This window comes from Leucopleurus acutus (assembly GCF_964270905.1).
Source record: "Leucopleurus acutus genome assembly, chromosome: 9".
Classification (NCBI taxonomy): Eukaryota; Metazoa; Chordata; class Mammalia; order Artiodactyla; family Delphinidae; genus Leucopleurus; species Leucopleurus acutus.
The window spans coordinates 88690831-88704420 of record NC_139144.1 but is presented as its reverse complement, the minus strand read 5'-3'; the positions used below and the strand labels follow the sequence as shown (position 1 = coordinate 88704420).

Below are 13590 nucleotides of genomic sequence, written 5' to 3'. Positions count from 1 at the left end.
CCTGTTTCTTTTGCTTGGCCTGCCTGTATCTCCAGTCATGGTGTCGTGGCCCTCAGTCCTCACCAGAGGGAGGAACGCAGGGCTCTCGGCAGCTGAGCTAATGAGGAGCAGGTCAGGGGTTCAATCCCTGGGATCCTGACTTGGAGCTGCTCTGTGCCCGCTATGCTCAGCGTCTCCTAGGAGCGGTGCGTTTCTACGGCTCGCTACTGGTTACACTCTGGACTGCAGAGAGGGTGCTGGGCTTAATGCCCGTCTCTTGGGAAAACAGCTCAAATTAGTGGCATTAGTTTCCTATTAGAAGGATAGGTTGTTATCATGATGAGTGAGTGACCACGTAGATGACCTGTATTTTGGTACCCACCCTTTTGAGTTGCTTAGAAACAGGGCACGTGGCTCTTGGGAATCTTGGGTGCGATCTGTCGGGTTCTTTCTCCAACCCCAAGACAATTTTCATGAAGCCCCTTCAATAACATGTCGGTCTAACTAGGTTACTGTGGCTGTGGTCTGCTGGCTTCCCCTCTCTGTCTCTGCACATTCATTCCCCCTACAATCTCATTGAAAAAGACACAATAAAGAACCGTTCTGAGATAATGCATTAGTGATTAAGTGGAGGAGGCCTCCTTCCCGCTCCTTTCCTGACGTCTGGGCTCACAGCCGAGGTGTAGGGCCGACCTTCACCTCTGTCGGGGCTTCTCCATCTTTGAAGAGAGTTCAGCCACCTGGGGTCAGCACGGGCCATGGGCAGAGCTTCGGGGAGGGTTAGAAATCATAAGAGCGGGAGGAAAGTTTATGCAGAGCAGTGAAGCAGTCAGAGGGTGGTACCGTCCAAGTTTTGGGATCTCTTTCTCTGTTACAGAAACGAGCACTCAGGCACGTGGGACTATTTTATGGAGTAACAGGCTTTCTGATGAGAGTAACCTTAAGCCAACCAGGGCCTCCCCACGGGCTTCCTCCCTCCCTGAGGGCTGTCTCTGCTTCCCTCCTGCCCTGCCGTCAGACGGCACACAGAGCCATACACAGTGGGCATCAGACCCTGGTGCGTTGATGAACACCTTGGGGTCAGCGGTTCTATTTGACATCTGGCCCCAATAAGTGGGAGATCATTATCTTCCTGTACCGCAGAGATTTACATCTGGGGTCTGTGTGTAGACATGAGCTACTACACTTACCTGATCAATATCTCCCTTTATAAAGAAATCCCACATGTGAAATTCACTGCGGAGGTCTGCTCTGGTCAGCTCCCGGGGTGTGTGTGTGTGTGTGTGTGTGTGTGTGTGTGTGTGTGTGTGTGTGTGTGTGTGAGTGTGAGAGCTCCCGGGGTGTGTGTGTGTGTGTGTGTGTGAGCTCCCGGGGTGTGTGTGTGTGTGTGTGTGTCAGCTCCCGGTGTATGTGTGTGTGTGTGTGTGTGAGCTCCCGGGGTGTGTGTGTGTGTGTGTGTGTCAGCTCCCGGTGTATGTGTGTGTGTGTGTGTGTGTCAGCTCCCGGGGTGTGTGTGTGTGTGTGTGTGTGTGTGTGTGTGTGTGTGTGTGTAAGTGTAATTAATTAGTGGGAAGATGTTTGGGACATGAATCTAAGGACTGCTGAGCACGAATCGAAAGACATTTTCTTTTCCACGTCAGCAGGCACCTCATGGGCTTCCACCTTCTTTTTCACCTAGCTTGTATTTCTTTTCTAAACTTCAGCTCTCACTTTGCTTTGGGATAGGTCAGCCCAGGAAAGGAGGAATCCCACTCTGATGACTAGCCAAGGGCCTCCTCGGGATGGGAGAGGTAGTTCCTCCCAGAGATCACAGAAGGGTGGAGGGCTTATCTGGACAGAAGAAAAGGAAGCAGGCACTGTCCCAGAGCAGCCTCTCATCCTGACAGTAGGTTCCCTGATCCTGGAATTGGTTCCTTTGGGGCCACCCTCTAGCAACTTGGAGGAAGCCTCCATGTAATGCCAGTTTTTCCATCTAGTCTGGGAATGTGATAGGTCATGAGGGGTCATTTCACTCTCTAAGCCTCAATTTTTCTCTTCTGTAAAATGGGGCTGTTGAATTCTAAGATCTTAAGTCATTTTCCTCTGAAATAGCACAATGTGTGAAAGCTTGGCCATGCACTGTCCTGGACAGAGAACCCAGAATTGAGCCCCAGTGTCACTTCTTCCTCGAAACCTTGCTGCTCCCCTCTGCAGTTGTGGCCCTGCCCTCTGTCCCTACAGCTCCAGGTGCATAACTGAAGCTGGTCATACATGGCCTCGTCTCGTCATGGACCCGGTCTGTCTCCCCCACTGAGAAAGGGGCAGAAACAGAGATGTTTTCGTCTTTATACTGTTGGGTTCTCACCTGGTGCTTGGTACCTAGTAGGTCCTTCTAAACATTCTTAAGCGAAGTAATAAATGAAGAACAGTAAGTAGCGTTGTCTTCATTTAGTGCTTCAGTTTCCCCTGATGGAAACAGGGAGTTCCAGTAGCCTAAGAGACCAAAAGTTTGATGGAAAAAGGCCCCACAGTGTGTGAGCTCGGAAGGTCTCTGATGCCTTCTCCCCCCATAATGGTATGACCTCCCAGCTTCGGGGGTGGGCGCAGGGGTGCTCAGGACTCCTCTGCATGAGGCTGGATGCCACTTTTGCCTTCAGGGAGGGCTGGAGAGCCGGTTTGCTCCCAGATGGAAGGACTCCTCTCTCTTCAGGAGCTGCCCGTGAGCAATGGGAGGACCAGGTCTGACTTCGTATTTTCCATCCTGGGCTCAGAGGCTGCAGCTGCTGGCCCAGAGCAGTCGGCGGCTGCAGCCCCTGTTGGAGGAGTCGGCTGCATTTGTCCATCCCTGCAGGCTCATCTGGTTAGCCTCCTTTGGATCAGTTTGGGATATTTGCAAACAGTGGATGCCGTGGGTGAGAGGGGCAGCCTGTGGCTATGGAAGAGACCGGGTCCCAGAGCTGAGCTAATTGGCCCACAGGGGGATGGACCTGGTGACCTTTACCTCATTAGCGCTGCTTTTGGACCACTGAGCTCTGGCCAAGTTCTGAACTTTCCATAATAAGGACTCAATGTGGGGTTTCTGCAAAGGTGGGGCAGTGAAGGGCAGGGCTACACCAGCTCCATCTGGCACGGCGGGTGCATCAGGAACCAGGCTGGGGGCCACGCTAGATCGGAGGAGGAGTGAGCTCAGAATCAGGCTCCTGCCCCGCCTCATCGCCCAAGGCCTGCAGGATGGGCTGGCACAGGGTCGGAGGGTGGTGCCCTCACTGTCTCCCAGGTCTGCCCCCTTCTTCAGCCCTTCTCAGAGGGTCTCCACAGAGACCACCAGCCACTGCGGGGGCCCTCGGGTGGCTGCTTTGCAGCTCTGCCCTGGAGCCCGTGGAGACTGCGGAGGAAGGATGCTGGCAGCATTTAAAATCCCCTTTCCGTGGAGATGATAGAGCTTTTCAGAGTGCCAGTCTCTCTGCAGAGTGGGAGCAATTTCCCTGGAATTGGTAAAGTAGCCGTAACTGCTCTGTCATTTGAATGTAGCGACACGTAATTGCATGGTAACCTTTGCCGCGAGGGAAGCACGGTGAGCTGTGAGATCGTAATCCGGGGTGTCAGCTCCGGCTCCCCACGCCACCTCCACACGGCTGCTCGGCTCGGGGGGGCTGCCGTGGGCTCCTCCCCCCAGATCCAGTGGGTCCTGCTCCAGTGGTTACGCTCGTCACGTGCTGTTCTCTCCTGGGCCGGTCTGTGGCACCCTCAGCAAGGAAGGGACGCCTGTGGTGATCTAGGAGGGTGCTTCTTACTAAAGCGCTGGGAAGGGGTTAAGGTACAGATCTCTGAGCCCCACATCCAGAGTTTCTGATCCAGTAGATCTGGGGCAGGGCCCGAGAATTCGCATTTCTGATGAGTAGCGCAACTCTTCTGGATCTTAAGAGTATTTCTCTGCTCCTTCATTCAGCCTCATTGGCCTGATAGATCTCTAGAAGTACCACCTTTGCTATTTCATCTTGGTAACATTAGCCCCTTTCATCTTGATCACACCTCTACGAGGTGGATATCATGAATTTCCCCAGACGCTACGACTCACAAAAGTTATCTGAATTGTCTAAGGATGTGACCAACAGTAATAAGAGCTAACACTCTCTTAGCACTTACTAAGTGCCAGACATTGTTCTACATGTATTAGTCATTTGCTCCTCACCACAGCACCGGGAAGTATATGCTATTATTATTATCCCTATACTACCCATGATAAACTGGGGCACAGAGAAGTTAAATACCTTGCCCAAGGTCACACAGCATTAAATGGTGGAGCTGGAATTCCAACCTAGGCATTCTGACTCTAGTTCCACAGTGCTAGCCACTGTGGGACTCAAGCCTTTATTTAGTCATCCATCCATCCATCCATCCATCCATCCATCCATCCATCCATTATCCATTTAACGTGTATGTCTTAACCTACTGTGAACCAGGAACCAAGCTAAGGATACAGACATGGGTAAAGCATAGTCCCATCCTTGAGCTTATGGTCCCTGGAATCCAGTGGATCACCAATCTTAATTTATGAGCCAGGTACCCCATGAGGACATTTATGGAAAGCAGATTTGGTATCTTCTTGATGGGGCAGAAGGGACCCCAGAGGGTGTGGCCCTGTCTAAGGCCTTGAGGTCTATTCACAGGGTTGCCTACCACATATATTCCCATGCAGCAGACCCTAATTTCTTTCCTTGGTAAGAATGAAGCTGCTGTCTAATGAGTAAGCACTGTAGCAGTGGCCATAGCTCATCCGTGGGTATTTGTGGAGTGGCAGGGGAGAGGTGCAATCTGGGCCTGCGGGCCTGGTGGGCCCCTGCTTACAGCGGAGCCCAGTCCCTTCCTGGCTCCTCTGGCTGCCACTCTAATCTTGCCGTTAAGGGGCCCAGGGGAGGGCTCGGCCAGGGCCAGACTCCCCCGTTGCCCAGGGTGCTTAGGAATCTGCACCAACCCTTACCCGTGGAAGGCTTTCGTCCATTAGCCTTCCCTTCCAGGGGCCCGGCATCTGCTCCCTACACCCCAGCCCCCGAGGTCTGCGGGCCCTGCGGGACTCTCCCTCCTCTCTCCTCTGCTCCCAGTGCGGTTATTACTCTGTGGCTTCAGCTCAAACTCAGCGGGTGGTGTCCTTAGAGAGCTGGGCTCTGGCCGGGGGTGTGTGCAAGGGCCACTCCCTGCCGCCATCCTACTTCTGTTCTGGGCAGGATTTCCATTAAAAAAATTAACATGAAATCCCACCTTACCTTAATGAAGGGCTCTCCGGTTCAGCCGGTGTCTTCACACCTGATATCTCACCTAGGCCTCGGGATGGGCCCGTCTTGCTATTTTACTGTCAAGGAAGGTGAGGCCCAGAGGACAGGAGCAGCTTGTGCCAAGATGTGCGGCTGGGAAGCAGCTCAGCTGCCTGTGAACGCGAGACCTGTGCTTTCCCCGACTTCAAGGTTAAAACTCCCTCCCCTATCACCCCCGCTTTGAGGAAACGAGGAGTAAGCCCCTTCCCACCCCACGCCATAGCCAGGGGACCTCAGCATCCACGCAGACCCGGGCTGCTCCTGGTCAAAGGCCTCCATCACCTGGGGCCCCGCTCAGAGGGAGAAATCGAGGTACAGATGAGACTGGGCGAGAAGCCATCGTCCCTGGAATCTCGGCCCCACGGTAGGAGCCCCAGTTGTCCCCTTTGCCTCATCTAAGCCTGATGACAATACCACGAGGTAGGCAATGCGGGGTGTACCTGTCAGGTACAGGTGAGGAACCCGAGACCTGCCTGCTGATGGGGCCTCGCAGGGAGCTGTCATGAGCTGAAACCAGCCGAGTCCTAGCTGCCAGGCCACCAGGCTGAGCTGTCCTCACTTCCTAACGATGAAAACATTCCTTACTTGGCCCCTTGGCATGCAAGATGCCGCAGTGGCAGACTTGCAAGTCCCTGACTTTCTGCCTCTGAGCAAACAGGGATTTAATGTGGCAACTGGCTGAATGCACACTCTTTTTGTACGTAGTTGGTTTTTATCTCGTGTTCTGCCCAGTGAAGAAGAATGGTATTTGGAAACTGACCACTCAGAAATGTAGTTTCGGGGGGCTGAGCGGCCTGAGCCTTATCGGGTCAATGAGGCGTGTATTTGTGCCTCGCTCCCTGCCTCAGTATCCCCTTGTGTGGAGCAAACAATCATTCGGTCTCACCTACTTGGAAAATGGGTTGTAATGGGTGAGGTCCTTTTGCTAATGGCAGAAGTCCCAGCAGCACAGTTTAGGGCCCAGAAAGTCCAGGATGAGGACTCCTTCTGAACCAGAGGCAGGAACATGCAAGGCCATGAAGATTCCTCAGCTGCCGTCTGAATGCTTGGCAGGTCACGGCAGTTACGTCCAGCAGGGAGAAAACACGGGAGAAAATACTGTCTGCCCTTGATCTGGATTTTTCCTTCCTCTCTTCTGTCCATCTCTTTCTCTCTCCACTCTGTCTCCCCCTAGCCTCATTTCCTCATTTTAGGAAAGAACCGTAAAGATCAGACTAGACCTTGAAAGTTTCCTCCCACCTTTGACTCCTATAGTTGTTTTTGAAGGGGTGGGGTGCGTTTGGTCCGGGTTGTGGGGCCAGACCCTGCAATAGAGGCCAGAGGCAATGCCAGCCGTGGCGCAGTCGTCTGCTCTGCACGTGGCCTGCACGAGCCCGCCCATGCTCTCTCCCTCCCTGCCCTGGCTGCTCCCACCACGATAAGAGGGAGGATGTCGGTGCTCAGCACATTGTCTTCCCTGAGATGGACAGCACTGCTGGGAGAGAGCTGAGGGAACCCCCGCATCCCTGGAAAGCGCAGAGTTGGCCGGTTTCACGCAGCTCCACTGGCAAGAGCCTGCCTGCTGCTTCTCCAGATGCCTCTTCCTTTGGCTGGATTGAAGCCTTTAAAAAATGACACCTTGTATTTTATTTCACTCCTTTCTCTGCAAAGTCCTAAGACATTTACAGGCATGAGCTCTATAGGCTTTATGGAAGCTCATCAAAAGGCAGAGGTTGTTTCCTTCATCTTTATAGAGTGGAAAATAAAAGCCCAGGGAGATGGAATGAGTCTTCTAAGAGCACACAGTTCTTCTGAGAAAAAAGGGGAAACCCAGTGCAGGATCCTAGCACCTCGGGGAGATCTGTGCCCACCCAAAGCTGCTCAGTGGAGGGCTCTGGAGGCCCCTCCCCAGCCATTGTCAAGGTCTTCTACACTCCCCAGTAGGACTCCCTAGCTATGACCGTCTGCTTACATGGGGGTCCGGGAGCCTGGAATAAAACAGGGAGAATTTCAGCTAAAACACTGGGGGGTGGGGGTGGGCAGGGAAATGGGCCAGAGGTTTTTCTTGTTTCTTCCCTGACTGCTGAAATTGTCCCAGAGTCAGAAGCAAGAGTTGGGTCAGTGTGTCCCACAGGGTACCTGGGAAAACAGTCTCTTTAAGGGATGCTAAGAGGTGTTCCGGTCAAAAAAGTGGTTTAGGGACTAAAATGTTGAGAGAACTTTAAACACATTTCTTCCTAAAAAGACTTTACAGACCCTTCTTGTAACGATTAGGAATGTCTTACATGGTGTTAGAATGCACTGCGTTTCACTACGTTTCCCAAAGTTATTTGCCCAAAGAGCCTGTTTATGGTAGAATATCTTGTGGGACTGGGGTTCCGGTGGAAGGCACTTTGGGAAATGCTGGTGAAGGTATGACAAGGTCAGGCTGCCTGCCCTCCTTTGCCGGGTTCTAAAAGAGGCAGAGAGCCTGAAATGGGACACAGTGAGGCACCTGCGGCCTGCTGAGTTCATCCACAAACCTTCCACTCCTCCTTTCCCCAACCGATTGTCTGCACGTGTCTCTGCCATGGTGTTGTCGCACATGTGTTAACATTTCTAGTTCTCTGTTCCACACGTTCGAGTCCTCGTCTCTGTGTCTGCTCAACAGTAAGTGTGTGGATGTGAAGACCTCGCCCCTCTCACTCCCCAGCAAGGCTGTCTGGAGCCCATGCTCATGGGTGCTGGCCCAGTGCTTTCCCAAGGGATGGTGATGATGGGCCATCTAAACTACCAAGATGGTGCCTGGAGGGGTTGGAGGAGGGGCAGAGAGACCACGGCGCGTGGTGTAAAGAGACTCCAGGGATCTGTGACTTTTTGCCATGGTCCTGCAACCTACTTAGATGACTGTTGACAGGTTACCTAGTTTCTCTGGAGCTGAGTTTCTCATGTAATAAAGGAGGGATTTATAACAGGTGATCCATCTGTAAGGATTCTTCTAGCTCCAGAGTTCTCTGACTCAGTACCTCCACCCATTGCCCTGGTGCTCGCTTCTAATTTTTCTCCTCCTTCCTTTTCAGCTCCTAACCATTGATGACAACTTCTGTGGCCTGGATATGAATGCCCCCCTGGGTGTGTCTGAGATGGTGCGTGGCATCCCCGTCTTCACGGAGGACAGGGACCGCATGACTTCTGTCATCGCATACGTCTACAAGAATCATTCTCTGGCCTTCGTGGGCACCAAGAGTGGCAAGCTGAAGAAGGTAGGACAAGGTGTAGTCATTTTGGTTCTTGTGGAGACAGCCTGTTCCCGCCAGGATGGATGTTCTCTTGCATTCTTTTACTACCTTGGGCCTGGTTGGCAATGATACAGGTTTGAGCTAAGGGCTGTGTTGCTGCTGAGGTCGTCAATGCTACTCTTGTCCTTCACGTGCAGGGTTGTTGTGGGACTCACAGCGGGTGAGTGTGTGGACCCATCTCTTGCGTTGGGCTGGTGTGCTCCTGAGAGGTGCGCGTCTCCAGGTTGCCAGGCCATTCTAAATATGGTGTATTCTGTCCAACTTGGGCTCATGCCCCAAGGCAATAGCTTTATGAGGCCTGGGTGGTTGTGGAGGATGGACAGGGGCAAGGGATATGCCTGTTCCTCCTGCTTCAGCCTTTCTGGCTGGTGCGTCCATCTGGAATCCATTCAGGGAAACCGACAGAGGAAAGTGTCGTACCTGCTGGAGTTGCTGTTAGGGCTAAGAGCCAAGTCACGGGACGGGGAAACCCTGGATGTTTTGGGGGCACAGAACTGCCCTAGGGGGAGTAGAACCGTGTGATCTGGGGACGTGAGTTTTCCTCCTCGTTCTCCAGAAGCTTGCTGGCTTCAGGGGCACTGGGTGGCCTTGGCCCGTCCGCCGTGTTGGGGGCCCCTATCTATCCAGAACTATTTTCTCGCCCACCTCTGCTTGGGTTCTCGTCTCAGTGAGTTGGTGCTGGCCCCATAGGGTGCCCTCCTTGTTGGAATAAAAGCCTTTCCAAGACTCTAGGCAGTAGGTCCTGTTTTCTGTTGGCTGATAATCATACTTGAGTCTTTTCCCTGGGAAATATTGATGACTCCGTGTGGAGGTCCTGCTTGTTTTAATTGGGCTTCCCTTGGAATTCACTGGACATTGTGTGATTCACATGGATAAAGTGGCGCTGCCTGATCTGAGACTGAAGTTTGATGGCTGCTCTTCTCTTTGCTGTATTTGTGGGTGTTCGCTGGATGGTCAAGGGGAAGTGCTCTCTGCAAATCTAGGGACTGTGCCTGTTCTCCCATCCTACTGTGTGACAGCCCATTTCAGCACTTGTTTTTTTCTTTAGAGTGTACGTCTCTGTGGAACAGGCAGTGGGGCTGGATGGGGAGAGGTGGGGAGCAGAGGGTGTGGGGGTTGGGAATGTACGTGGAACAGTTACATGCATAGCAGCTGGAAGAAGAAACATGTGTTGGGGAAACGCCGTGGCACGCTGCAAGGGTGATGCAGGCAACATGCCACGTGTCTGGGATTGCCCACCTCATCGTAGTGTGCTGCCTTCTGTGTCAAGTTAACAAACAATTTAACCATCATCCACATAGCTTTAAGAATTACATTTTATGGTCTGCCTTCTGTGAAGAATATATTAAACACAATTGAATGTTTTCTTGCCGCCTTGATCTTCTCGTTTAGATTATTACTCACATGTTGAACGGGGTTCGCGGACGCCCGGGGAAGATGCTGGGAGGTGTAGGTGTGTTGTGTTTGATCGCTGTAGCCTTCCCGGCTCTTCTTCTAGCGTACCGTGTCACTCAGCACTTCCAGATGCTGCCAGGAAGTACTGGTCCACATCAGCGCCTTTCTTCCTCCCTCAGTCTGCGGCTTCCAGCTTTCAGTGAGCTAGGAAATCAGATAACCAAGCTTGCTGAAATTGTGTCTGATAAGCCTCAGTATAAATCGAGGAGGGAAGTCCACGGGCTGTAGAGCAGGGACCGCGGGGACGTTTCCATTAGCTGCTCAGATGACTTCATTCTTCACTAAGAGTCAAGGAATTTGATTTGCTGGCAAAGCGAAGTCTGAATACCGAAAGCCTTCCCACATGCAGTTCACACAGTGAAATGTCTTGACCTGCTTTGCTTGCCCTGATGGGTGAATAAGTCCTGTTGAGGGTAAATACGTAAGAAGGAAATTTGGGGTGCTTTAGCTCTTGTCTCTACGGAGCCCAATCTCAGTGCAAGGGAGAGGTGACTTCCTGCAATGTGCTGAAACATGCCCACCCCCTAAACTTCCTACCAGGTGCAGAGGATCCTTCACTTTCTGGCCAGACCGAGTAGACCCTGTAGGTTTTTTTTTTTTTTTCCCTGCTATTGTCTGAGCAGGTTGGTATATGGTGTCAGTGAAATAAACTTTGAAAATTCAGTGCACACAACAGAACAGAAAGTTGTTTTCTCTTGGCGACGGGGGGGGGGGGGGGGGGGGGGGGGGAGATGTTTCTTGGCCGTGGCTGCATCGTAAACCCAAGACGGTCGACTGGCAAATGTGTGCTCTTGGTCAGAGGGTGGACAGAGGCTCATGGGGGCTGGCTCCCTCTCCCCTGTGGAAGCCGGCCTCCTGATGGGAGGTGAGAGTGCAGCCCATCTCCATGAGTGTGGGCTGAGGACACCTCCGGGAGCTTGGGCAGGCCAAGTGCACACAGACATCCCTCATGGGGCAGGCTGTGGGCAAAGCCTTGCCTTGAAGTGTCCCCAGAGGTCAGCCAGGCCAGCAATGACAGGCAACCCCTGAGCGGGAGCCTTGGGACTTTATAAACCGTGGGCTGGCCTTTCTCATCTTTTACTTCGCAGGGGTGGGAGGGCTTATATAAGAACAGTTCTGTTTCAGCCACCTGGGACATTACATTTAATTTCCAGAACTATAGTGGGACTGGTGAAGCATAAACATTTGAGAGGTAAGACCAGAGGGTCACGTGGGGGCGGAATGAGCCAGTGGCCCTCCCGGGGAAAGCCAGGCCATCAGGGCAGCCAAACTTTCTGCTCCACGAGCTCTGAGCGGGAGCCTTTTTAATAGTTTAGCTGAAGCTCAGCTACCCTCCTGCAGACTCAGCACAGCTGGCCCAGGGGGACAGTCTGAGTTGGTAAACAAAAGCCGGGCCGCCGAGTCTGTTGTTTGAAATAATAAAAAGCGAAACTGGCCAGTTTATTTATTTTTTCTAAACAATAGAATTTCCCAGCACCCTTGCTCGCTGAGCACCACTCCCCTTTCCTTGTAATAACTCTGCCTTGCTTTTCCAAGAGGTTATCAGGACCCCATTCACCTTTTGGGCAGAGGCCCAGCCATGAAAATCTCTGGGACTGCAGGAGGACTTAGCAGGAAGTTTTGTGAGCTACTGAAACCAGGGGGCGAGAATAATGGAAATCACACTGTCGCCGTAATTACAGAGCTGGTTTCTCTGAGCCCTGTAATAATCTCCCGTGTGTATCAAGGGCCTCGCGGAAGTTCTCTGCAATATGACCAGGGACTCAAGGTGGGAAGGCTGGGTGGGAGGGGGTTGGGAGGTTTGCTAAGAGTAAGGGAGTTTGCTGTGAGTTTTAGGGGTCCAGGAGCTAGACTGTAGCTATCCATGGGCTGCCTTCAAAATTACTGCCTTTTCATTTTGTTTGAAAGGTTTGGGTCCCCATCGTTTGCGACCTTGTCTCTGATGACCATAATTTCACTCCTTTAGTGCACACATCACATGAGGCAGGGGGAAAGGAGGTGAGGAAAGTACCAATTTGGACGTCTTATTTTTTCTGATGTGTGTGTGCCGCAGCTGGCATTCGCATCCTTTTCCATGGGCTGTTAAGAAATGTGGCACATAAATGCTCCAGTCATCAGGAGGTGCCTAGGAAGTTAGGAATAAGTCACAGACTATTGCAATTTCAACTATAGGGAAAACTCTTAAGGCAAACGGCATCCTGATTTGCTTTAAGATGTCCGTCTAAATCTGGAAAACTTTGAACCGGCTTGGGCTAACGAGGTCAGTGTTGCCTCAGAAGGACGAGACCTCTTTGCTTGAGTATTCCAGCCAGAAGTCCGCCCTGCTTTCTCTGTCTCTGTTACATTTTTACCACTAAGTGATCATATTTTATGGCTGCTGTTCAGCAGTGAATTACTGCCTGACGGTAGGGGGAGAGTAATGTTCATTGTGAACCAAAACATCATAAACTTCTACTTGAGGTGTGCTTGCTCCTTTCATTTAGTGATTGCATCTTTCCTGGGTGTTTTGTTAGGTTGAACTGCTCACACGAAGGGGCAGAACACTTGATGGATGTTGGTTAAGCGGAACCCTGGCTGCCCTGCTACTGGCTTGTCGTAGGATGCGCGTGTGTGCACATGTGAGCACACACATGGGCAAACCACGCCATACCAGCCCCTCTGGATAGGAATTGGGTGTGTGTCAGTGTGGAGGGTCAACAGCAGTAGATAACACAAAGTCATTCTTCTTGGGAATTGTCATGCAGATTAATTCCGTCTTCCTAATTTTTTTCTTTTGAGCCTCTTTGAATTGTTTTTACATTTTGTTTTATTTTATTTTATTTAAATATAGTGGATTTACAGTGTTGTGTTAGCTTCAGGTGTACAGCAAAGTGATTCAGTTATATCTATCTATCTATCTTTTCTTTTTTCAGATTCTTTTCCCTTACAGATTATTACAAAACATTGAGCGTAGTTCCCTGTGCTATGCCAGTAAGTAGCTCCTTATTGGTTATCTATTTTATATATAGAAGTATGTATACGCTAATCTCAAACTCTTAATTTATTCCTCCCCCCCCTTTCCCCTTTGGTAATAATAAGTTGTCTATGTCTGTGGGTCTATTTCTGTTTTGTATATAAGTTCATTTGTATCCTATTTTTAAAAGATGCCACACATAAGTGATACATATGATATTTGTCTTTCTCTGTCTGAGCCTATTTGAAATGGATCTGCTCATGTTCTGTAGGCCTTGACTGTGGGTCCAGAAAGGCAACCAGCCAGAGGTGGAGGGAGACCCACCTGAAGCTGTGTCGTTCTGAACATAAGTTCTCAGGAATGGGTGCTGTGTGTATGTGTCTCTGTAATGCTTGAGTCACAGAGCAACACCAGATCAGAGATGCGTGGCCCCTGCCCTGCAACTTCCTCAGTGTATCTGAGAACTCTCCTTAACATTCACCTGGAAATTTAAATCAACTTTAACTAAAAAGAAATTCATGCCCCGGAAGGCTCTCCAGATGGCTGGAGGCATCACAAAATCCAATAGAGATACAGCTGGAACTCCAGCTTGCCCAGGGCCCTGCCATCAGAGCAGAGGCCGCGTGTACCTGGTGTAGGGTTTGGTCAGTTTGCT

At 51.3% G+C, this 13590-nt stretch overlaps 1 protein-coding gene across 5 annotated transcripts in view; it reads left to right on the top strand.

Annotated features, from left to right (window-relative positions):
- PLXNA4 (plexin A4) overlaps positions 1 to 13590 on the top strand; it is a 606963-nt gene that overhangs the window by 238383 nt on the left and 354990 nt on the right. For all 5 annotated transcript variants that reach the window (XM_082846558.1, XM_082846557.1, XM_082846560.1 and 2 more), the window contains one exon: positions 8309 to 8491. In XM_082846558.1, the coding sequence (XP_082702684.1) occupies positions 8309 to 8491 (183 nt within the window). The remainder of the gene's footprint in view (positions 1 to 8308; positions 8492 to 13590) is intronic.